Source organism: Canis lupus, chromosome 31, assembly GCF_011100685.1.
Source record: "Canis lupus familiaris isolate Mischka breed German Shepherd chromosome 31, alternate assembly UU_Cfam_GSD_1.0, whole genome shotgun sequence".
Lineage (NCBI taxonomy): Eukaryota > Metazoa > Chordata > Mammalia > Carnivora > Canidae > Canis > Canis lupus.
Window position 1 is genome coordinate 8,854,043 of NC_049252.1, and position 23,878 is coordinate 8,877,920.

The 23,878-nt window shown below is 35.1% G+C and overlaps 1 protein-coding gene across 8 annotated transcripts in view; it reads left to right on the forward strand.

The window, feature by feature from the left end:
• ROBO1 (roundabout guidance receptor 1) overlaps positions 1 to 23,878 on the forward strand; it is a 1,125,490-nt gene that overhangs the window by 970,682 nt on the left and 130,930 nt on the right. For all 8 annotated transcript variants that reach the window (XM_038581198.1, XM_038581196.1, XM_038581200.1 and 5 more), the window contains one exon: positions 12,744 to 12,901. In XM_038581198.1, the coding sequence (XP_038437126.1) occupies positions 12,744 to 12,901 (158 nt within the window). The remainder of the gene's footprint in view (positions 1 to 12,743; positions 12,902 to 23,878) is intronic.

Here is a 23,878-nt window from a genome sequence, read left to right on the forward strand (position 1 = left end):
TTCCTCATTATAAGCAGGGGTCTTTCTTAAAATCTCCAGAGAAAGCATTTGGCCCTCTTTCCCCATAAGACGGAGTGTGTTTGATTCCATTTTGACTATTGATCATTTAAGTTGTATTTTCATCTGTTCAATCTTAGATAATTTACTAAACTCAGTAAAATTATTGATTACATTTAGCTTGTTTTTCTTTAAGTTTATAGTCATAAACATGAAACATGGAAGCATCAGCTCAAATTCATGATGAATTTTATAAACTTCCAAAATTTTCCTCAGAGAAGTTAATTCATGTTCATTTCTAAGGTGAGGACCTGTACCTGCTGGGCCTTTAGGTCATGACTCCATTTGGAAATAGACATGATTTGCTAACTCCTTCAAAGCTGATGACTAGGTTAAGTAGGAGTAGGGGCTTTATTTAGGGCACTGATCTTCACACCAGAATTTCTGTACGTTGTAAAAGTGCATGGGGCGTGCTGGTTTTGCATTTTCTAGATTCTAGAGATTTCTAGATTCTCACTTTCTCTCTCTAGCATTCCTAAAACTGGCATGCCAGAAAATGTCCTTCTGTGGAATTCCCTTTTCTTTCCTTGACTTTCATATTAGCCCTTCTTGCACTTTATAAACAAAAAACATGCTGTTTAGACTTCCAGAATCTTTCTGTGGTGACTGTGGTGAACCTGAAGAGGTGTGGAAAGCTCCTTGGCAGCAAACACAGAACTAGTTCTACCTGCCTTATTTCAAAGCTGAGGGGACCTCAAGGCTGATCAGTAAGCAGCAACAATAAGTCTCAAGCATAAAAGCAAATTGCATGAGGATAAAATTGGGTAGGAGTTGGAATGAAGGTGCAAATTCAAGGAGATTGAAAAATGAATAATGTAAAGTTTACAACTTAAAAAGTGTACCTATGTATTTATGTGCATTTCCATGGACCATGGTGGGCATCTAATCATGGTGGTCTTTATGGTTCATCAGATGTTCTCAAGAAGCAAGAGCAGTTTTCTTTTGAATTTAATGTTTATGATAGGCCAGCAATTTTAAATACTGTAGCCACTTAAACTTTCAAAGACCAGTTTTGAAGTATGAGAAGAGTACATGGCCTTTTAAATTATTGGAGGGGACACCAGTAAAATGGTTTGTGAGAATCAATGAATCAGGCCTTCTCAGGTATAGTAAGCTGACAGCATGTCAGACGTTTCTTAATATTGAAAAGAGTTATGATCTTATAAAAGGAATTACAAAGCAATCTTTAGCTGTTCTGAACTAGGACCTTTGGGAGGCATCTTTGGCCAGTTTCTAATTGCTTCGCTGGCTCATTGCCATTGTAGCTCTCTAGGACTTGGATTAGTCTTCTGGATTGTTGATTGCAGGTGTTCTGCATACAGTAAATGCACCTGAAACTTACACTGGGTTCAGGTGAAGAGTGGTGGAACACGTAGGTACCGTAGGTACCGTTGGTAGCACCGAATCAACTTCCATTACAGTTTCCAGGGACGTCTGGGTGGCTCAGCAGTTAAGTGCCTGCATTGGCCCAGGGTGTGATCCTGGGGTCCCAGGATTGAGTCCCATATCGGGCTCCATGCATGGAGCCTGCTTCTCCCTCTGCCTGTGTCTCTGCCTCTCTCTCTCTCTGTGTCTCTCGTGAATAAATAGATAAGATCTTTTTAAAAAGTTTCCATTTCCTTTTTTTTTTTAATTTTTATTTATTTATGATAGGCACACAGTGAGAGAGAAAGAGGCAGAGACACAGGCAGAGGGAGAAGCAGGCTCCATGCACCGGGAGCCCGACGTGGAATTCGATCCCGGGTCTCCAGGACCGTGCCCTGGGCCAAAGGCAAGCGCCAAACCGCTGCGCCACCCAGGGATCCCAAAAAGTTTCCATTTCCATTACCTGATATAAAAATAGGTTCGGGGTACCCAGGTGCCTCAGTTGGTTAAGCGTTTGTGTGCCTTTGGCTCAGGTCATGATCCTGGAGTCCTGGGATTGAGTCCCTGCATGGAGCTCCCTGCCTCCCCGCCCCAATAAAGTTTTTTAAAAAGTTAGGATCACATACTCAAGTAACATTTAGCAATGATTCATAATTTGAGATTTTTATTTTGATAGAGCATTATTTTTATCATGTTCAATATTTTTTTCCTCTCAAAGTTCTATAAGCTTAAATTTTATATTTCATAAAACACTGAGTATAACTGGTTTAGATAGCATCCTTAACAGAAGTTATAAAATGATTTGCTTTTCTACTAATTTAATGTCTAGTAACCTTTAGTCAGGTTTGTTAGCATGACTCCTAGTTATCAGCAAAATGAGGTCTTAAACTTTGCCAAGGAGCTGAAGGTTGATTGAACTCTCCCAAGGGCTCCCTAGTTTGTTAGGGAAGGCAGCTCACACAGCTACATAGTTGCATATTTGTTATGTTCCTTGGAGATTGAAAGCTCTGTTAGATACTTGGTATTATATTCTGAAGCCCCCAGACAGCTTGTGATAGGGAAGATATAAGGAATTAACAGATCTGAAAGTTATTATGTTGGGAAGTAGTCACAGTGATTTAGGGCAGATTGTCACCAATTAAAGACCCTTTTTGTTTAGTTGATGTGTCTCTGGGTATGCTATTTAGACTTATTTTTTTTCCTATCACTATTCCTTTCAGTTGAGGGAGGGGGTGATGTTATAATTGGCAATCTTAATTATGCTGCACAAAGATACATTAGTGAGAATAGTTTTTTTGTGGTATGTTTTTTAATCCAATAGCTATTTTCTCCAGCTCTTCCCAATTACCAGGGAGGTTTTAACGAGATCATTTTAAACTGTGAGGATTTTTCTCCCTTGAGACTGTTAACCATTAGACTTTCCATAAAATGTGAAAACTCCCTTTTAGCTGTTCTCCTGTGTAGCTGCTGGCATCTTGGGCTTGAGAGGGTAAAGAAACACCTGGTTTTTTGTTTGTTTTTTTACAATCACCTTTGTTTCCTTGCAAATACTTTAATTAGAATACATTCCAGTCTCAGGCACTTTTAAAAATGTGTCTTTATGAAAATAGTTGCTTCAAGATCTAGCCTGGCCATGTCCACTAACTCACTGTATAACCTGAGTCCTTTTAATTTCTGGACTTTGGGTCCTCAGTTGTAATTGGGGGTGGGGATGGAAGTGGAGGAGTTTGTACTTAGGTTATATGAAGTTCTGATATTATAAGCTATAGTAATATAGGCCAATGTTAAGGCATTATTTTAAACAAGGAATGAAAAACTCCCCCCATTTCACTTCAGTGTGATGGGGAAGACTGGATATATTTTGAAATGGCACCAAAGTGGAGTCCTCTTATCAACCACCAAGGAGACAAAGTCAGGTCTGAGTATCCCTCTCCTAGAAAGCCAGTCAGGTTTAGTGCTAAAAATGCAAGCTTTGGTATCCAACCGAATCCAGGTCCAAATCCTATATTTATCACTTCTTAGCTTGCATACAGTATCAGTGCAGGAGCTAGGGAAATGTATTTATTCACTCATATGTCAGTTTAACACTAGACCTGAATTCTGCAGGACAGTCCCAGATGCGGAAGTGAAATCATATCCCCTTGATCTGCTTTGCATATTAAACTTTTGTCTAATATTTCAATGGAACAAAGCATTCTGTGATGAAACAAAAAGAGCAAGAGAAAAATCCTGAAGTGCTTTGAAAGCAGCGATCAATTATGTGTTGTTTATCCTGTTAGTCACCACCTCTAAACACAATACCTAGTACTTTTATTGAATGAATTAATAAGTGAATCACAAATCCTTAAGAATTTGATGACTCAGCATTTTCCCAGGGAACTTGATTATGCTTTAGCGATTTTGTAAACTTCTGACAAATGTGAACTCACTTATTATTCTAATCATGTAATTAACATTTAATATGCTATTGATTATCTTACACTTAAATAGTAAATTGAGCTTAATTTATGGCAGTCCTGAGAAGTACCCTATTATATTTTGAGTTATTTTATTCTGTGAACAAAATAACCGTATGAGTTTTTACTATCATTTGCTACTGTGGATAGCATCACAATATACCAGTTATTAATGGTCATATATATCACACATGTCCAGGCATATATAAATTTGTTTATATTTGTCTATATAATCAAAATATATTAGTTTTGTTTCTGATTTTAATGGGTTAAAATGATATAACATCCATCATGCTAACTTAAAATTTGTAATTATAAAAATTATAGATTAATTGATCCAGGGATATTATCAGTTAGCAGTTCTAATTTGGAACATAGTAGTATAAAGGTGTGAACACGTAAAAATCAATCCTGTGTTGAATACTAAGGGGGAGAATTTGAAGCCATTGTATTTTTTAATCAATAAAACCATTTTTGTGTTATCCCTCTACTCTCGAATTATATCACTCAAACACACACACACACACACACACACACAAACACACACAAAGTTATCCTATTTCTCCTTAGGGAAAGATGTATTTGTATATTGTCTGTCTGTCCTCTTATACCTTCCTCTTATACCTTAAAAATTGTGTTTTCAGGGGTATCTTTTTGGCTCAGTCAGTGGAGCCTATGACTTTGATCCCAGGGTTGTGGGGTCAGGTCTCACATTAGAGATTACTTAAAAAAAATAAAATCTTAAAAAAATAAAACAGTAATAAATACAAATGACATGTCTGGTTACTCAAATCAGAAACCAGGATATCATTGTTGACATCTTTATTTCTGTCAACTTCAACCACTCAAGAGGTCATTTTGACTTTTACCTCCAGTATATACTTCTGTGCTCCCCTTTGCACCAAATCCAGGTTACCATAATAGTATAAAACCATCATTTTTCCCTTAATCACTGCAATAGTCTGCTAATTGGTCTCTCCACTTCCATTCTTATTTTTCTCTCCATTTCATTCACAGAGTGGCTATAATGAATATTTAAATATGATAATTCCATCATGAGACAGCTCTGCTTAAAAGCCATTGAAGTGCTTCCCATGGGAATTGAAATAAAAGCTGATGCTTTATCGTGGCTGCTGTGTACAGCAAACCTGACCCCCATGTACCGTGCCAACCTCGTATTGCTCGCTGCCAAACTGCCCTACTACCCCAGGTCTCAGTCTTTTCAAGTTCATTTACTGTACCAAGATTTTTCTTCAACCTGTGTTATTTCTGCCTTCATTGCACTTCCCCAGCCTGAGTTTTACTCATTTTTTTAGGCTTCACCTTAACTGTTATTTACTCACTGTTCTCTTACCTCCAATCTAAACGGTATTCCTCATTAGTTTCTCACATGCCATCCTATCCTGTTCCTTCAAGACATGAATTGCAATTACAGTTGCATATTTGTGTTGGTGTTTATTTGAATATTATCTGTTTATTCTCTAATATCTTGAGCACCATGAGTATAGGACTCTTGCCAATTTTTGTACTGTTTCATATAATGCCTAGCATTTCGTATATAATACCTATTGTAAACATTTACAGAATGCCTGCTATGTCTTGGGCATTGCTCTGGGCACTAAGTATATAGAGTGATAAAGACTATTCCCTGTTCTCTTGGAGCTGACATTTGAATACAAAGAGCCAGACAATGAATATATGAGCATATTCCTTTGATCAAGGACTCTCTCAGTGCCGGACACTAAATACAAAGTTGGAGTTTATCAAAGAAAGAACACATGCCTGTCTTGTCCCAATCAGGGTCCCATGGTTCAGATAGCCTCATTCTGTCTGTGTTTTTTTAACCCTGCCAAGCTATTCCTGAGTGTGACTTCGCTCTGGCACTTAGAGGCCTTCATCAATGGCATCCTTTGTCCTCCTTTGCATTTGTACTGGCAGCTGAGAAATTTGGCAATTCCTTGTGTAGTGACTAACAGTAATACCTCTTTGCAGATGTAATGCAGCATATAAATGGCAAATCCTGTACAAACACTAAATAATTAGTCTTCATAATAACTCTAACAAGACAGAGTGTAAAACTCTCTGTTTTGTATGGAAATAACTGAGTCATTGTGAATATACCTATCAAAATCACAGCACAGTGGAAGGATGTGATGTGTGTTGTGATTCTGAGATTCCTGACTTCTAGGTTTTTTTCAACTGCTAAAATAAACACATCTATAAATGATACCATGTAAGTGCTGTTTTACAAATGCCATATTTTCTTCATTCATAATTTTATAGTTGAGTATAAAGTATGTAAAATGCAAACATCTAATAAGCTAGAACCTATAATTTTAGCAATGTGACTTATTTTGGCAGTACATTTTTTTATGATACCCCCGATTCAAGTCTCCTGAATATTAGGTATTTAAATGTTCATCTGTATTGATGTATACCTTTCTCTAGAACACATTACTGATTCTAACTTCAATCTGGTGTGCTAAGCTTGCCTTCTCTTTGTCTTGATGACTTAATACCATAGTAATAAATGTTAAGGAATATCTTGTACTGTGTTCATTCCTGAAGTGAAATGATTAAACCATGAGGCATGGACTGCAGATAGCCATGAGGGCTTTTCATAGAGAGAGTCATTATGGTGTGCATATTTCTGCAAAATAGGATTGTGGCTTAAGCTTGGACTCAACCTGAAAGTTATTCTGTTAAGCGACCAGGAATGGGGTGCCTTCATTGCTGCAGCCCAGCAGAACACAGAGGAATGTAACTGTCTTTACATAAGCTTGTTCTTCCATGTTATATAAACAGATAAAGTACTTATTTTTTTTATTCTTCTGTTCACTATGTTCTGTATTCATTGTTAGTTAAAGTTGCATGGTGTTTGAAATCCATCCATACTATATAACTTCTTCAGAACATATAATTTGTTTTAAAAAAAGTACTGTTTAAAAAAAATGTACTATTTCTTAGGATACAGCATAAGAGGTTTGTGAAATCTTCAAAAGCTCCAGTAGTTAAGAAAATAAGTGCTTTTACCAGCATATTTTCTTCCAGGATCTTAACCAAAGCATAATTTAAGTTTTAAAAATAAAGCTGTGTGCTATAAAAAAAAAACACAACTGGAAGATGACATAATTATTGAAGAGCAGTCATAGATATATTCAGTGCCAAATTTTAGAGTGAATATGTATCCTTTAGGAAACAATTATGGCTAAATCCTGACTTTGTACAGAATATATGTTGGGGGTTTGCATCATTTAAAAAATCAAACTCCTTAGCTTTAGAAGATGATGGGATAAGGTGGATAATACCTCACAGGATATTATTTTACAGGTTATCATTTTAGTATTCCTCTTCGATGGGTTAAGATATTTTTCTATAAATTTGTCCTTCTTATTGGAATGTTTTTAAAAGTTTGGAATTATTCTTCTAAGAAATGTTAAAGTGGGGATCCCTGGGTGGCTCAGCGGTTTAGCGCCTGTCTTTGGCCTGGGGCGCAATCCTGGAGTCCCGGGATCGAGTCCCGCGTCGGGCTCCCGGCATGGAGCCTGCTTCTCCCTCTGTCTGTGTCTCTGCCTCTCTCTCTCTCTCTCTCTCTCTCTCTCTATGTCTATCATAAAAATAAATAAATAAATCTTTAAAAAAAAAAAGATAAGTTACAGTGTTTTGGGGGCATCTGGCTGGCCCAGTCGCAGGAGCACACAACTCTTGATCTCAGGGTTGTGAGTTCAAGTTCCACGTTGGATGTAGAACTTAATTTTTTTTTTAAATAATAAGAAATGTTAAAGATTCTTGAACACATTTGAACCTCAGATAACATTTTGTTCTTCTGGATGATGCTGTGAGCTTACTAAGGAGGAATGCAAGTAGTTACAAAAGCCTTCATGATATACTTTGTTATCTAGCTCCTAAAACATAGATCTTAATATAAAATAACTTGCAGTGAAACTATTTTGTTGCCATTTTCTGACAAGGTGAAGATTAATGTTGTCTCTTGACAGACATCAGCATTTATGTAAACGTCACTGTAAGAAAAATACCAAAGTTGTAGTATAAGTGCCAGACACCAAGTATGTGTTCAGTATATATATATATTAAATGGAAGAATGATACCTATTTTGACATTAGATAACACTTACTTATTTCAGCATGTAGGTGGGCATCTCAATAGAGAACTAGAAGTATCATAAAAGGGAGTAATTTGTTCTCTGCTCAAAATTAAAGATTAGGTAGGCGATAAGTAATTTTTAAAGCAATTAAGGTGGATAAATATAACAAGCATGCTGTGACTAAACATCTATATAGTTCTTGTCTTTGATAATACCCTTCCTTTTTTATTTTCCTCTGATATACCCTAATTTTAAAGGACTTTATTGATATATTAATTTATTTTCCCAGTTGACAGTTTACTACTATTTGCTGCAGGGTTTACTTGACAAAGTAGTATTTTAAGTAGAAAAGAAAATCCTAGAACTGCATATTATTGTCTTCTCTTTTTTTCCAAGATATCTACTTCTAATTAGCATGCTTATATTTAATTAAAACACTTATTGTACAGCTCTTTTAGTCATTTTGTTGTTGAAATAAAAGCAAATTACTGAGAAGAGTTAGCACAACATACTAATCTGAATGATGAGTTGTAATTCTCAACATACCACTGAAATTTTGAAGTGGCGTCTTCCAAACATGGAAAAATCTGAGAAAACACAGAAATGCAGGAAATATTCAGTCAGTTGACTGTCAGAAGAGAAATTTCTCATTCAACTTCTGTCCCAATAGAAAGAGGCTGAAATAGTAATTGTATCATAATATTTATGTAGTTAGAATTGGGAACATTGTGTTCAGATATGACCAGATAGGTGGGCAAATTGATAGAGAAAAGGTCTTGGTGGATGAAGAGATCTGTGTTCTAGCACTGCTGCTAAATCTTTATAGATTACTTATTCTTAAAAGGAAACAAAAAATTCACATTGTCCTAGCCTTATTATAGGCACTAAGTAAGTGGGTAGTTGGTGTGGCTCCTTACATAGCAAATGTTCAATAAATGCTGGCTATTGTTAGCATTGTTTCATTGCTCACATTATCATTGTTATTATTTATGTGACATGCTTCTCTCCTCTCTGGTGAGCCTTAGATTATTTAATTTCTAAAAGAAAGAGTTTGGATCACCCATCTCTCAGACTCCTAACTGCACCAGGATTCTGTGATTCATGAAGCAGAAGGCATTGTAGTTCACAGATGTTCACCACATGATTAGGGAACCAAATTAATTTGAGGAGCACTTGAGCCTTACCAAAATTAGTCATGAGACTGCAGTACACAATGAACAATCACTGTCAGGCCTTCTGCAATAATGGGGTGGATTTGTTGGAAATATAATTGATGAGATAGGTAAATGACATTTTATAGTAAAATGTTGGCATGTTCAAAAAAAAAAAAAAAAAAGCACTGCCTTGAAAATGGGGTATCTTTGTTTCCTTCTCGTCTCTTCCTAACAAATAACACAAGCTAGTGACTAAGTTTCCTGGGACTCAGTTGCCTCTCTTTAGGGGATGGGTTAAATATTGTCAAAGACCAGTGCCTATTCTATAATTTTATGTCTTACTCAGTTCTAAAATTTCCCCCGGGGTCTTAGATGAGTATTATAAATATTAAACTGTCCATAATACTTGAAACAGTTTCTACTTAACATTTTTTTTCTGTTGCCCTGTTTCCTCAACATTACTCAAATAGATTGCAAAGTCAATGCTAAATTTTAGAATCTTTTTCTGAAAACATTTATCTATTTTGAGAATCATATTGAAATTGTATACTTTTCAGAAAGACCAATGATTGTATAGTTTTGTTTTGATTTAAAAGATATCTCTTAGTCAACTCTATTTTTAGACAAAAAAAAAAATAGTTCAAAGGAGATTCAAGATTCAATGATTCAATGAAGCTTATAAGTTTTTGGTGGGGTTTTTTTTCCTCCTAATTTAACAGAATGAAAAAGAGTGAAAAGCAGTTAAACCAAATTCTGTGTCCCAACCTGTGAACATAAAACATTATATACATGTGGAAGAAATGTAATATTAAGATAAACAGTGGTTTGTTTAATAACTTTTAGGTGATATCTACTTGGATACATTATCTCTCTATATAACATATATATGTAATATATATGTAATTCATTCTTTTTCAAATCCATATATAATCTTCTTTTCAAAAATTAGTTCCAGACTTTAGAATTTCATACTATTCATACTATCAAAAGTATGCATTTTGATTAATAACAATGTTAGAGAAGGAAAGATTTTTTTTAAGAAAAATGAACTGTGTTTGAGAATACTTATGGATACCATTGGCAGAAAAATCTGCCAAAATGCTGCCAATCATTTGAACTCAATTTTTAATTGCTTAAATATGGACATAAATTAAGCAAATTGGATTTTAACTAAAAGTTCATACCATTTTATAATATGACATGTAATTATCCCCCCAAAAGGAAGTGTTCAAGACGAGTACAAGGAAGAAAGTTGCTTTTATAGAAGAGAGAAAAAAGTCTTCAATTCATAACTCTGCAGGGCTGCCTGTAGCCATAGGCAATATTAGGGTTTTATTCTTTACAGCTGCAAAAGTAATTGCATGAGCATTATCTAAGCAACAATCTTTAGTGGATTACATTTTGTTAGCTTTTCATTCTATACTGTAAAAACCCAAAAAACATAGAAAATGAAAAAAAAAACCCAACCTTGATTTATCTTAGACCTTTGATATTTCTGAAAGACATTTTATTTATTCATTGGTTTATTTGAGATATGATCTCAATTTGTAAATAAGATATAATGTTACTAAGTTTGTTTTAAGCTCACAAGTAGAAAAAATTGTACAAATGGTTTATTTTTACCTGAAAAGTATTGTCCTTTTGCGTGTTTCAAGGGTGTTAAAACTTCAGAGGTGTTATCTTAGATTAATAATGTAATCCAGTAAAGGTTCATACTACCTTACCTTCGTTAAGGTCCATTCATTTGCTTTTTCTATAAACCTTAGGTTTTATTTGTAGTACATTCTTAATACCTAATCATAACGTAAGTTTTTAGAAACAAGTCTTTAAACCCTGTTGTTTTACGTTGTGGTAACAGTAGGTGGAGTTTTCAGTTCAACAAGGTTTACTTTTGTGTGCGTGTATTTTATTAATAAATATTGTACAGTATTAAAGTTAGAATTATAACAGTATGGTGTAATTGATTTTTCTTTTTCCTTTTACCATTCTTGCCTTAAGAGGACTACATCTTCCCTTTGAAGTCTTATTTTCCAAGTGTTAACATAGTCATGTTGTGCCCAAATTGTCTCAGTATGCAGATAAAAAAACAATTTTGTTTGAGTGGTTGTTAAAACTTACCCAGATGTGTACACATACTTAGCTGGAGTAGAAGAAAGAAAAGTAGACAATTAAAAGAGAAAAATACAGAATTATGTAAGCCTGTACATTTGTTTGAGGCTTTGAAACCAAAATATAAGCGTGGCTTTTGAAATAATAGTTTGAGGATAAGTTTTTTACAGTGTAGTACTTCATGCATGGAAATATTTCTAAATGTCATTGGAATAGAAGGACACCATTCCGGTACAAAATTGTACCAAACTCTGAGTTCACTGGATTTCAAATGATAAGTAACATTTATCACTTCAAATCTATGCACTTAACATATCAATGAACATTCTAAGTACCATCTAAAATAAGATTATGGAAATTGTTTGCATTAATTATGCACTGGAGAAAATGGAGTGGGAGAAAGATAATGTTTTTAGGTTTTGTGTTGAAGTATGTATCTCCATGTCTGCTTTGTAAATGTGGAAAGGGAGAGTATGTTCCAGTAAACAGTGTAGCTATGATTTAAGACTGATGCCAAAGAATTCATGATTTCTTGATGTTTACAAGAAACAGAGGGCAATTTTTTCTGTACGAGCCATTTTTGAAATACAAATCTGGCTAATTTTCCACATTTTATTCCAATAGTTACAAAGTGAATGATACTACTTGTTTTATAGTATGTTAATATCCAGTTGAGATCACTGTATTAAACTTTTCCTCCTCTAAAATACAAAGTTAATAACATAAATACTATTGATAATATCTCTCACCCTGATGAGGTTTGAGGATTCAAATAATATTTATCATACAATAACTAAAAACACGGAACATAGAAGATGCAAAGTGACATGATCAGTAGCAGCGCTCTTTTCATCCTTGGCTCCTTCTCACATTTGCTTCACTCAGTGATAAGGGAATAAGACAGTATTTTGAACGTAGTCATTTTGCAAATATGTCTAATGTTTCTATAATAAGCATTTTTAAATTGTAATGATTATATTCTTTTATACACTAATATTAAATATCTTTAAAATAACTCTCAAATGAATGCACATGTGGAAGTCTTTTTTGGTTTGTATGTGTATGTAATTCACTTACTAATAGAAAGCATCATCCCAATGTGTCATATAAGTAAAAGGACGTTTCAGTTTTATTCTTTAGCACATTAGCACATGGATGGCAAACTGTGGGCAGGAGGCAGAGAAGAAATACCAAAAAAAAAAAAAAAAAAAAAAAAAAAGAAAGAAATACCAAACACTAACCGTGAGAGCATGAAATAGCAAAATACACTTGTCCACTGACCCATCGAGAATATCAAATTATCCCTGTTGTGTATGCTTAAGGCCAGACATCTTTATTAAGTTGCATATGTCTCTAAGTAGATATAGATTCTCCAAGATATACTGAGATGGGTATTACTAATAGTTTATTATTATAAATGTCTTTTTTGCTGGAGTTCAGAGATAAGGGCTATATATTTAACAATTGAGTATAATGATTTAATCTTGTTCCTGCAGTACTACGGGATGACTTCAGACAAAATCCTTCTGATGTCATGGTGGCAGTGGGGGAACCTGCTGTGATGGAATGCCAACCCCCACGAGGCCATCCTGAACCCACCATTTCGTGGAAGAAAGATGGCTCTCCACTGGATGATAAAGATGAAAGAATAACTGTGAGTGTTCAATTCAGTAGTGGGGAGTATAGATGTAACTATCTTCACCAAAGAAAAGAGAGAAAGGTGTGAAGTTGTGTTTGTTTTTTTTTATAAAGGGTTGCAATTATCTCCCATTTTCACTTCTTTTAGAATAAACATATTTCCATTTTCCCTGTGTTGACATGAAAATGAGTGTGGAAAATGTATGTTACTTAGTTTGGATATTAGTAAGAGAAAACTATAACTTCTACTTTAATGTCTTAGACTTAACACTTTTACGTATGATTTAGTTGTTATTATAATTCAAGGCATATCACATGTCCATATGCTACAGTAAAAATTGTTAAAAATTTGGTAATATAGTATGTTTCAGAAGGCCTCCTAAGTCACTTCAGGTTTGTTGGTTTTTTTTTTAATCTCTTTCTCCTTTTCAAATAGCTTGTGTATTCTGTAGAATTTATTATTTTTTCTGAAAACTAAAATCTCATTCTGAGTGATGGGTAATAATGGATTTATCTCATTCCAAAATAAAACCCTGTGACTAGATTATTAGATTTCAAATTCCTGCTAGGATACAAATAGAGAAGTCCACTCTCTGGACTAACAATGCATTTTCTTCTTGACATCAGTGAGTCTATATGACTTCTTTGCTTTTTCTTGGCTTTCTTCTATCTTGCAAGGTATTTGCTAAAGTAGCAAAATAACTGAACTCTCATTGATTCTGTGGTTGTACAGGACTGCCCTTTACGAGCTTCTTTGTTTTGCATGTACGCTCTGTCCTTTACAAATTCATTGGCCAAGGTTTAGAGATACTCAGGAGAATGTGTTTAAGGAAGAGTCACAGCTAAACATGTAGAAGAACAAAGTTATAACCAGACTATATAACTTTAATAAATGTTTGCTCTGTTTCTGAACAACCTGTTAGCAAATTAGCATCAGGATTAAATAGTGAAAAAGAAAATTGAGAAGGTTATGGTAGACAAATTTTAGGGACCTTGAAGAAAAATACCAAGCATTTTCCCGCAGTGATCTGAATTACAAGGAGTCTTTCAAAGGATTTTTAGAATCCTAGCAGTTGAGGTAAGAATAACCCAGCTTATATTTTTAGGAGGTGCGGGAAAGTCACATGGCAAAGTGAACTATGTGAGAAACACTGGTTTGGGGAGGTGAAGTCAAGAGCACAGGGGCATAGAGACTATGGGAACAAATGCTTCTTTTATTGGTGATGACAGATTCCTTCTAGATTTATGTACAATTAAGATAATATCTTTGCCTTAAAAACATTTTAAGTCACCTAATGACCACTATCTGTAATTTCCATTTCCCTGCCTGAATGACTCAAACACATTGAAACCATTATTACACATTTTCTCCTTCAGATCTTTCCTGATTAATTACCTATGTATGTTTAATACAAATTAATGCTAAGCTTCTCAGCATTGGAGATGTAGCGTTAAGCAGAAATCCGTGAGTGCCCTTCTGAAGTTTATACTCTGTGAGTGAGTATACAGATAAAACCAAAATAGGTAGTATGCTGAACTATAATCAGTCCTATAGAAAATACTAAAGAGGTAGACAGATTAATTAAGGTGGGGGTAGGGTTTCAGTTTTAAACAGGAAGACCAGAGAATGCTTCTCATAAAGACCTGAAAACATTAAAGGAGAAGAATACACAAGTATCTAGAAAAGTAGGCAGACAAAAACAAGAAGTTTAAAGACCCTAAACATGGGGCCTACCAAACACATTTTTTTTTTTAAAGAGCAAAGTGGTCAGTGAGGGTTGAGCAGAGGGGAGATTGGTAGGAGATAATATTGGAGGAACAAGTAGCCAGACTGTAAGACCTTATAGATCTTGTAAATAGTTTGGCTTTTCCCCTTGAGTGAAGTGGAAAGCATCAGAGTTTTCTCAGCAGAATCCTCTGCTGTCTTGAGAACACACTGAAGGATTATAATGATTAAGCTAAGACACTAGTTGGGAGCTTTTGCAATAATCTAGGCAAGATGGAAATGGTGGTTTGGACCAGTCTGCCAGTCTGCTAGGAGGGGAAGTAGTGAGGAGTGGTTAAATTCTGGATCCACTGTGAAGCAATAGCCAACAGAATTTGCTAACAGACTGGATGTGGCTTGGAGAGAGAGAGAGAGAGGGAGAGAGAGAATGAGAGAAGAGTCAAAGCCTACCTTAATTGATTGGTCTGAGTAGTTGAAAATATTGAGATGCCACTGAATTTAGAAAGAGAAGATTTGGGGTTGAAAGTATCAGCTCAGTTTTGGACATTGTAATTTTGAAATTCTTATTAGATATCCAAGTATAAATGTCAAATAGGCAGTTTGAAATATGAGTCAGAAATTCAGAGTTGAGGTTGAGGCTGGAGAAAAAATTGAGTTGTGGTAGACATAGCAAGTACTCATTACTATGCAAGCCTCCCCTCCTTCTGGGCAGATGAAAGACTCTGCTTCCCAATTTTCTTGCTGTTGGGAGGGCCAATCTGACTGGTTCAGCTTCATGGGCTGTGAGTGGAAATTAAATAAATTGAATACTAGTGAGTGAGCCTCCAGCACTTTCTTTCTTTGCCATGTGGCAACCAAAAGAGGACACATGTTCCAAGTAGTGCAGTTACAGCACAGACACTCAAAGAGCCTGGGTCCCTGAGTTATGGGTACCAAAACTTTCCACCCCACACCTCTGTCTTTCCATGATGGACATCAAATTAGTGAGAAATCTTTGTTGTATTACGTCATGGAGCATTTCTTACCACAGACTAATGTATCTTATCCTGATGAGTATGGGAATCATCATCATGCACTTCTAAAAACACTTCTAAAAACAGAAGACTGAAGTCACCAAGGGAGTGATTATATGCAGAAAGGAAAAGAGGTCCATCTTTTAGCCCTCAGGGAGAAGAGGCAGAAAGTGCAGTGGAGACTGAGAATGAGTCGTGGAAAAGGAAGGAGAGCAGAGAGCAGCCGAGCAAAGATAGTGTTTTAAGGAGGTGGCAAAGACTGAGCCGAGCAAAGATAGTGTTTTAAGGAGGTGGCAAAGACTGAGTCAGTTGCAGCTGGTTCATCACATAATAGAAGGACTGAGAATTGACCATTGGATTGAACAACCTGGTGGTCACTCATTGATGACCTTCATAAGAGCAGTGTTAGTGGAAAAGAGGGGTTGAAACCTCATTGAACTGGTTCAGGAGAGATTGGAAAGATAGAAATCAGACACAGAGCATCAACAATTCTTTTTATAGTATATCCAATGTAGAAGATAATAAAGGTGATTGTAGCCTCATATTTTGAAAGTTCAGACTTAACTCTTAATACATGTGTATCTATGCTTTTTCCATGATATTAACGGTTTAGAACTGCTATGGCAAATTGGATTTTTTATAAATCCTCAGAACTTCCTATTGTATCACATATTGAATTTGAAGAGATGTCATGGTTTATGCCAAAATGTTTAATTTATTATTGGGTCTTTATTTATCCTTTGCTGTGCAGGGGATGCTGTCTTGTCAATACAGGGCACCGGTTCCCCTAAATATTAGTACTTTCAAATCAATATAAGAGCAACCTCTGATCAGGAATCAAACAATTTAAAGTTGCAATAACCCATGACTATGAAAAAATGCCAAGATGTTAATGTATAAATAATCTTAAAATCAGATAAAGGAAAAAAAATCAGTTAAAGGCCGCCAAAATGATGATCCACGATAGTGTTCCATATGCTAGAAAATGGTAACATCTGAAACGTACTATTTCTAAAACCATCTGTGTGTTTTGGATAAATTATGACTGTTAAACTGATAAAACACTTAGAGGTAAAAAACATACTTATACATGCAGGGAGATGAATAGATTAAAATCAGCAGTTTGGGTTCAGAATTACTGTTCTTGTTTAGATCATAATTGTTTTTGTTTTCCTTTAGGCGAGACTAAAATTGAGTAATGAAAACAAAAATTTAAAACAGAAACAGAATGTCTACTGTCTTTAACAATTCTCTTTTTTCCCCGCAAATTGAAAGTAGATTCTTAAGAGATATTGGGTATTAGACATTTTATGTGATTCTTCTTTCCTAAGCTTGTTTTCAAATAATTGTTTTCATTTCTGTTGTTAATGTGTTTTGCCAAATGTGTTGAGTACAGATGAACAGGAGATTAAAGCACATAATATCTTTATGAAAGGCAAGTAAAGATTGCACAGTTATTGCTACAGTTTTGGTTATAGGAATTTCTAGAGTTCTTTAATGTGGTGGCTTTCTTTGTTGAAAATGTAAAGTATGACTCTCCCAGCTGTGAGAACAAAGACACACCCTTCAAAAAAAGGGCAAATATGTAATTGAATTGTAGCTGCACCTGTATTTTTGATGTTAAGTCATTTCTTTTTTACATTGACCTGGATTCTGAGCCAAATTTCAGATCTATAATGATTATAAACCAGCAATATATAAATAGCATTTTCTTATTTTCCTACCTGACAGGAGAATCTTTTAGAACTCTTTTGGCACTTATTTCTTAGAATAATTTGAAGGAAGACTTAGATGATGTTTAGTCTTTCTTCCTTTCTTCTACTTTTTTTTTCTAGACATGGGTATTTAGAGTTAGAAATGGAAGTAGTATAACTGGCAGACTGGATTAAATAGATTTACCTCCTATGCCTGAGAATTAGTCATAATCCTTATAATTAATAAATGAAATTTTCTCATAGAGATGAATCAGAGGACCAAAACTTTTTTTTTTGGTAATGTAGAACATTTGGATATACCTTATAAAAAATGATATATTTATTTTATCTCATCACATTTCAGAAATATTGTGCTTAAATTCAAGATGATTTTGTAAAGTGAAAAATGTATAATGCTAAAATTAGGTAAAAAAAAAAAAAAGTATTGAGCACTTTGCATGCCCCAGATACTCCACATTATCTCATTTAATTCCCTTGAAAACTCCATGAAAAGCATTTTTTTTCCCTTATGACACACTTATACTTGCTAATTAGTCTCCTAGAGACGATGATTGCGATGACGATGATAATGATAGTAAACATTTACTATAGCACTTGCTATGTACCAGGTCCTGTTCTAGGCACTTTATATGTGTTGACCCATTTAATCTTGACAACAACCTTGTCAGATAAATACTAAAATTTCATTAATATAGCAATTAACTCTGAATTGGCTGGGGGACAATTATGTGAGGGTCTGTCTTTTGCTCACTAATAACATTTTCTATTAGGATCCTATAGGTTTTGCTACATATATAATGACTTTCACTTGCAATCAATGTAAATTTCAACTAAAATGACCGTAACCTTTAATTTCTGCGGTAAAATATTACCTTTAGGGCACATCTTGCTGGCCTAGTCAGAAGATCATGCAACTGTTGATCTCAAGGTTATGAGTTCGAGCCCCGCATTGGGAGTAGAGATTACTTAAAATAAAATCTTTGTAAACATGTAATAAAATATTATCTTCATGTTTATAATGGTCTGGGGAGATAGTTCACACAGTGAAGGTTATGGTGGCCTTGAAACTAGGATTGGTACATTTAAGAATTGGTCTAGGTGCACCTGGGTGTCTCAGTTAGTTAAGCAGCCAACTCTTGATTTCAGCTCAGGTCATGATGTCAGGGTTGTGGGATCAACCACTGTGTTGGGCTCAGCACTCAGTGTGGAGTCAGCTTGAGATCTCTCTCTCTCTCCTTCTGCCCCTCCCCCTTCCTGGCACGTACTCTCTCTTCTAGCTCTGGAAACCCTACCTCAAAAGGTAAGAGGACGATAAATAACTTCACCATTTGACATTTAGAGAAAGAAGGATTTATATTAAAAAAGATATTTTAAATCAGTGAATTATTCACCTAATGGTGTTTTATAATTATCCAAATTGTGGATTAGCCAGATTCAAATATAATTAGCTATACAAGTTTCAAAACTTATTGCTGAAAAATTAAACAATTATAATAAATTATATAATGAATAAGAAATGTAGTTAAAGAAAATATTGCTGATGTTGTGAGTTGGCAATTTTGTATAGATACAATAAAATATAATAAAAACTAATACTGCAGCAGTAAAGTATAAATTGTGAGATCTACCTGGACTCAATTTTGAAATATCAGAGTTAGTTTCTTCATAGTAACCTTTGACTGTCATTTATCCTGAATGATTGCATTTTACTAGTTAAGAGAAAAGCTTAAAAAACATTCATCTTTTCATGTTTGAAATTCTTAGCTTTTGAGCTAAACTTTACTAATGAATAAAACATGCTTTTTCCATTCTCTTTGTGGCTTTGTGACATAAACATTTTTTAATCACTTGTGTTATTCTTTGAGATAGACTGTACCTTGAATTTTTAATTTTTCTTCCTGTTTTATATGCTATAGTAGTATGCTAGAAATATTTTATATATCTTAAAATTTTTTTACTTAATTGAAAAAATTTAGATGATGGAGAAATAGTTTAATTATAAATTATTTATTTCCATTAAAGCCTCCGTCAGACTGGAAACCATTTTATTGTCAATTTCATCTACTTATCACATAACTATAGTAAGATTTTTTCATTCTCCTTTGAAAAAAGTAGAAAAAACATTTATTGCATTAGTGCATTTTACATGATAAGCAAGTGTATTAACTTTTTCTTAAGGTGACTTAGATGGGATGGCCAGCCACACTGGCTTGCTGGGGACTATCCTGGTATTTGCATTAAAAATCCCTAGTCCTGGGGAAACCAGGACAGGTGGTCACCCTAAGCCTAGATTGTAGGGAACTGATTTATATATGAATGAAAAATTGCATTCATGCAAGGTAAGTAAAAAATGATTAAAATATAAATAGATCAGTCTTCCTGTATCATTTCTTTCATAAACCAGTTAAGGATTTGAAAATAGGGAATGAAGAGACAAAGTCAGTTATACATTCCCATTCCCATGCTGGAGAGGTACAGTTGTTAGAATGCAGTATGTCATCAGTTCTTTTTCTAGTCCTTTTCTGCTTCCTGTGTGTCTTTGTAGGTTTCTTTGATTTCCCTCCTTGGTGTGATATTTTGGTGAAAAGCAGCTGACTCACATCCCATCCAAATCCCCAGTGTCCTCCAGATCCTTCACGAATTTGGCATTCAGCCTCTCCTTGCCAATTACTTCCTTTCCCCCCAATTCCCACATGTCTCCTTCCTAAGCCATCTGCTCCTCCTCCCTTCCTCCGATTAGTGCTTTCCTCTTCCTATTTCTTTTATTGTTCAATGTCTGCTGCTTCCTTTTCCCCTCTCTTCCCCTAGAGGAAATCAGCATACTTAATGTAGCTGATGTCATTGGGCCTCTTTTCCCTGAGAAGTTAAATTTGTGTTTCTGCAAAATAAATATGTAGTTCTGTTGTATGGAGATCAGAGGAAACTGGTAGAGTCAACCAGATTTTTTTTCTTGTCCATCTTAGAGAGTCATACATATTACATATTTTATATTTTTTAATATAAAATGATAATATGATAATTAATAAACAAGTTTATTAATGATTTAAATCTGAGTTAAGTCAGCATAAATCTATAATATGAATTACTAAAGTACTAAAGTACTAAAAATGAAGAAATGAGTTAAGAAAATAAATTTATGTGTACTATCCTGCTCTCTTAATTGTCACATTTAATAATTGAAACACAGCAGATTAATAGACTAAAACATGGCCTTTGGTATTAGAAGACCATATTATAACTTTGGGTTTCAACACATAAATACACGATCTTAAGGACATTTGATCTCTATAAATGTCATTGTTACCACCTGTGACATGAATCGTCTCTTAATACCCATGTTGGTTCAGTGGTGGTGTTGTGGAAATCCAGCGAGGCAATACATGTTAAATGTCATTATAAGTGGTGACACACTCTCTCTGTATATATAAGTAATAGATGTTCTAGTTGTTACTGTTGTTGGTATACCTGCCTGAACTCTGGATATATTTAATTACCAAAAACTCCATAGAAAAGGAAAATCAGGAACTGTTTGTGTCATAGCAGTTTTATCTTTTTTTGAATAAAACAAAAAATATAAATATATATGAAAAGAGATCTAGCATTTATTTGTTTCATCTAAATTTCTATGTATATCTGATTCAACACTGGAGGAAATTTCATTTTCTACAGAACCACCAAGAGCATTCAGTTTAGGTGAATACTAGGAATAAAGTATTTAGACTAATACTGATACTAAGAAACAAATTTGAGTCCTCTGTACATCTTTATTGTGAAATACAGTGATCAACAGGGAATTCCACAAGAAAGTTTAAGGCCTAAAGCCCTAAGACATTCACTGTGTGTAACAAATTGACTTTTCTTCCATCCATGTAGTTATGTACAATTCTTCGGGGAATTAAGAAATGCTGTGATTCAGATGGGGATGCCAGTTGAGCAAGACTGGTTTATCTTCCCAAGGAACATCCTGAATGTTTCCTGAAACTTGTAATTCCACTTAAATAGTTAAACATATATTCATGTTTGGACACTGAAACTAGAAAAAGGAAAGCCACGTGGTCCAGACCCACTTGTAAAGTCTAAATACTCTTATGAAAGAATGATAATAAACGAAGACTTCTCAGTTCTAGCATACAAAGTAGTTTCAACGACAGTATAAGTAAAAACATAATCCTGGTGAGCATTTAGTTATTGCTCTAGTTTTATAACTATATATATGTTAGAGATATATTTAAAAGCTTGGATATCTGGACACCTGGTGGCTCAGTGATTGAGAATCTGCCTTTGGCTCAGGTCGTGATCCCAGGGTCCCAGGATCAAGTCCCACATCGGGCTTCCCACAAGAAGCCTGCTTCTCCCTCTGCCTATGTCTCTGCCTCCCTCTCAGTGTCTCTCATGAATAAAAAAATAAATTAAAAAAAGAAAAGCTTGGATATTAAGGGCTTGAAGGGACAGATTATGAGTCTTTGCATATGCTCTTCCCTCTGCCTGGAATGTCCTGACCCTCCTTGTCTAACTCACTCATTTTTCAGGTTCCAACATAAAGGCAACTTCTAAGACGAGGTGTCTGCAAAACCTCACTCTGCACATCCACATAGAGTTATCTCCCTGCTATCCTGACCTTTGCCTTTTACTAAGTACTTTTCTTTTAATCTGTTAGAAATCATTATTTATAAATTACTCCTCTAAGATAGGTAAGATACTTGAGAGCCAGCTATATTCCCTAGGTCTGTCTTATGGTAGGAGCTCAGTATATATTTTTTTGGAAAATATTAAATGAAGGAAGTATAAATCAGAATAGTGTTTTCTAGTATACCTAGAACTGAAAAGTTGCCCATTTGAACATAAACCTAATTTATGTGCCTACATACTTTATATATTTATTTTCTTATTTCCCTATACAATGGAAAGGAGGTATCATCCACAATTTCTTTTGTCTAAAGCATGGTTTTCATTAGCATTACAGCATGCAAAGGAAGATATACTGTACAAGTTAGTTCTGGAAGTAAACATATTTCTTTAAGTGGACTTACAGATACAAGATTTTACAGATGAAGCTGACTTGAGAGATTGTGAATAGGCAAACTCCTTTATTTTTAAGAAGAAATGGGAAGCCAGGGCATTTGATTTGTCCCGAGCCACTTAATGAGTCTGTTGCAAGTCAGGAGGAGAGCCAGAACTCTCAACACCAGATTTCTTCCTGTTCTGATTTTTCTCATGACAGACTAGACCTGACCAGTTCATTTGACTAAGACAACTCCTAGCACAAAATCCACATATAGAGTGTTTTACTGGGTTCATTTCCTACAATTTTGCCACTTGTTTTGCATCCCAAATTTAGTATTTCCTATCTTGGTAAGTAGAGAAAGTAGTATTTTCAATATATAGGGTTTAAAAACATCCTCTGCTTATTTATCCATTGAGCACAAACATGCCTTGTGTCAACTTGATTAATAATTCTGAACATGTTTTGGCTTTTTCAAGCATGTTATTAAGAATGTATCCAAGTTCATCTTAAGTGATTACAGTTGCCTCTGAATCTCATTCAAAAAATTAAAAATGACAACAATTTAAATAGTAGATTAAGCCTAATTTATGGCCATCTTGGTAAAGTCTCTTCTATCAGAATCTACTTTTTAAATTTTTTTAAAATTTAATTTAATTTAAAGTAGGCTCCACACCCAATGTGGTGCTTGAACTCACAACCTAGAGATTAAAAGTCGCATGCTTTACCAACTGAGCCAGCAGGCGCCCCCTGAAACTCCTTTTTTTTTTTTTTAATTTTTATTTATTTATGATAGTCACACAGAGAGAGAGAGAGAGAGAGAGGCAGAGACACAGGCAGAGGGAGAAGCAGGCTCCATGCACCGGGAGCCCGACGTGGGATTTGATCCCGGGTCTCCAGGATCGCGCCCTGGGCCAAAGGCAGGCGCCAAACTGCTGCGCCACCCAGGGATCCCTGAAACTCCTTTTTGAAGCTGCACTAACAGCTAGATCTTGGCTAAGTCCTTTAATTATTGACAAGATATTAATATATTCTCTGATTATTAGGATTATTATGAGAATCAATGAAAGTATTTTGAGGACTGTCAATGATAACCTCATTGTAAGGTGTTATTTTAAGTACTTCTGTCTTGATTTTCCATTAGTGTTCAGTAATGTTTCACTATTGATGATTTGGAGAGATAAGAGGGTAGTGATTTTTAACTTCAGAATGAAAAAGAACACTTTTGGATTAGATATTTAATGGACAAAACAAAACACAACAACAACAAAAAAAAAAACACTAGTTAAACAGTGAAATACCCTGTTTTGATCAATTTTTAAGAGTTGCCTTTTAGGGCGGCCCAGGTGGTTCAGCAGTTTAGCACTGCCTTCGGCCCAGGGCGTGATCCTGGAGACCCGAGATCGAGTCCCGCATCAGGCTCCCTGCTGGAGCCTGCTTCTCCCTCTGCCTGTGTCTCTGCCTCTCTCTCTCTGTGTCTCTCATGAATGAATAAATAAAATCTTAAAAAAAAAAAAAGAGTCGCCTTCTATATGGC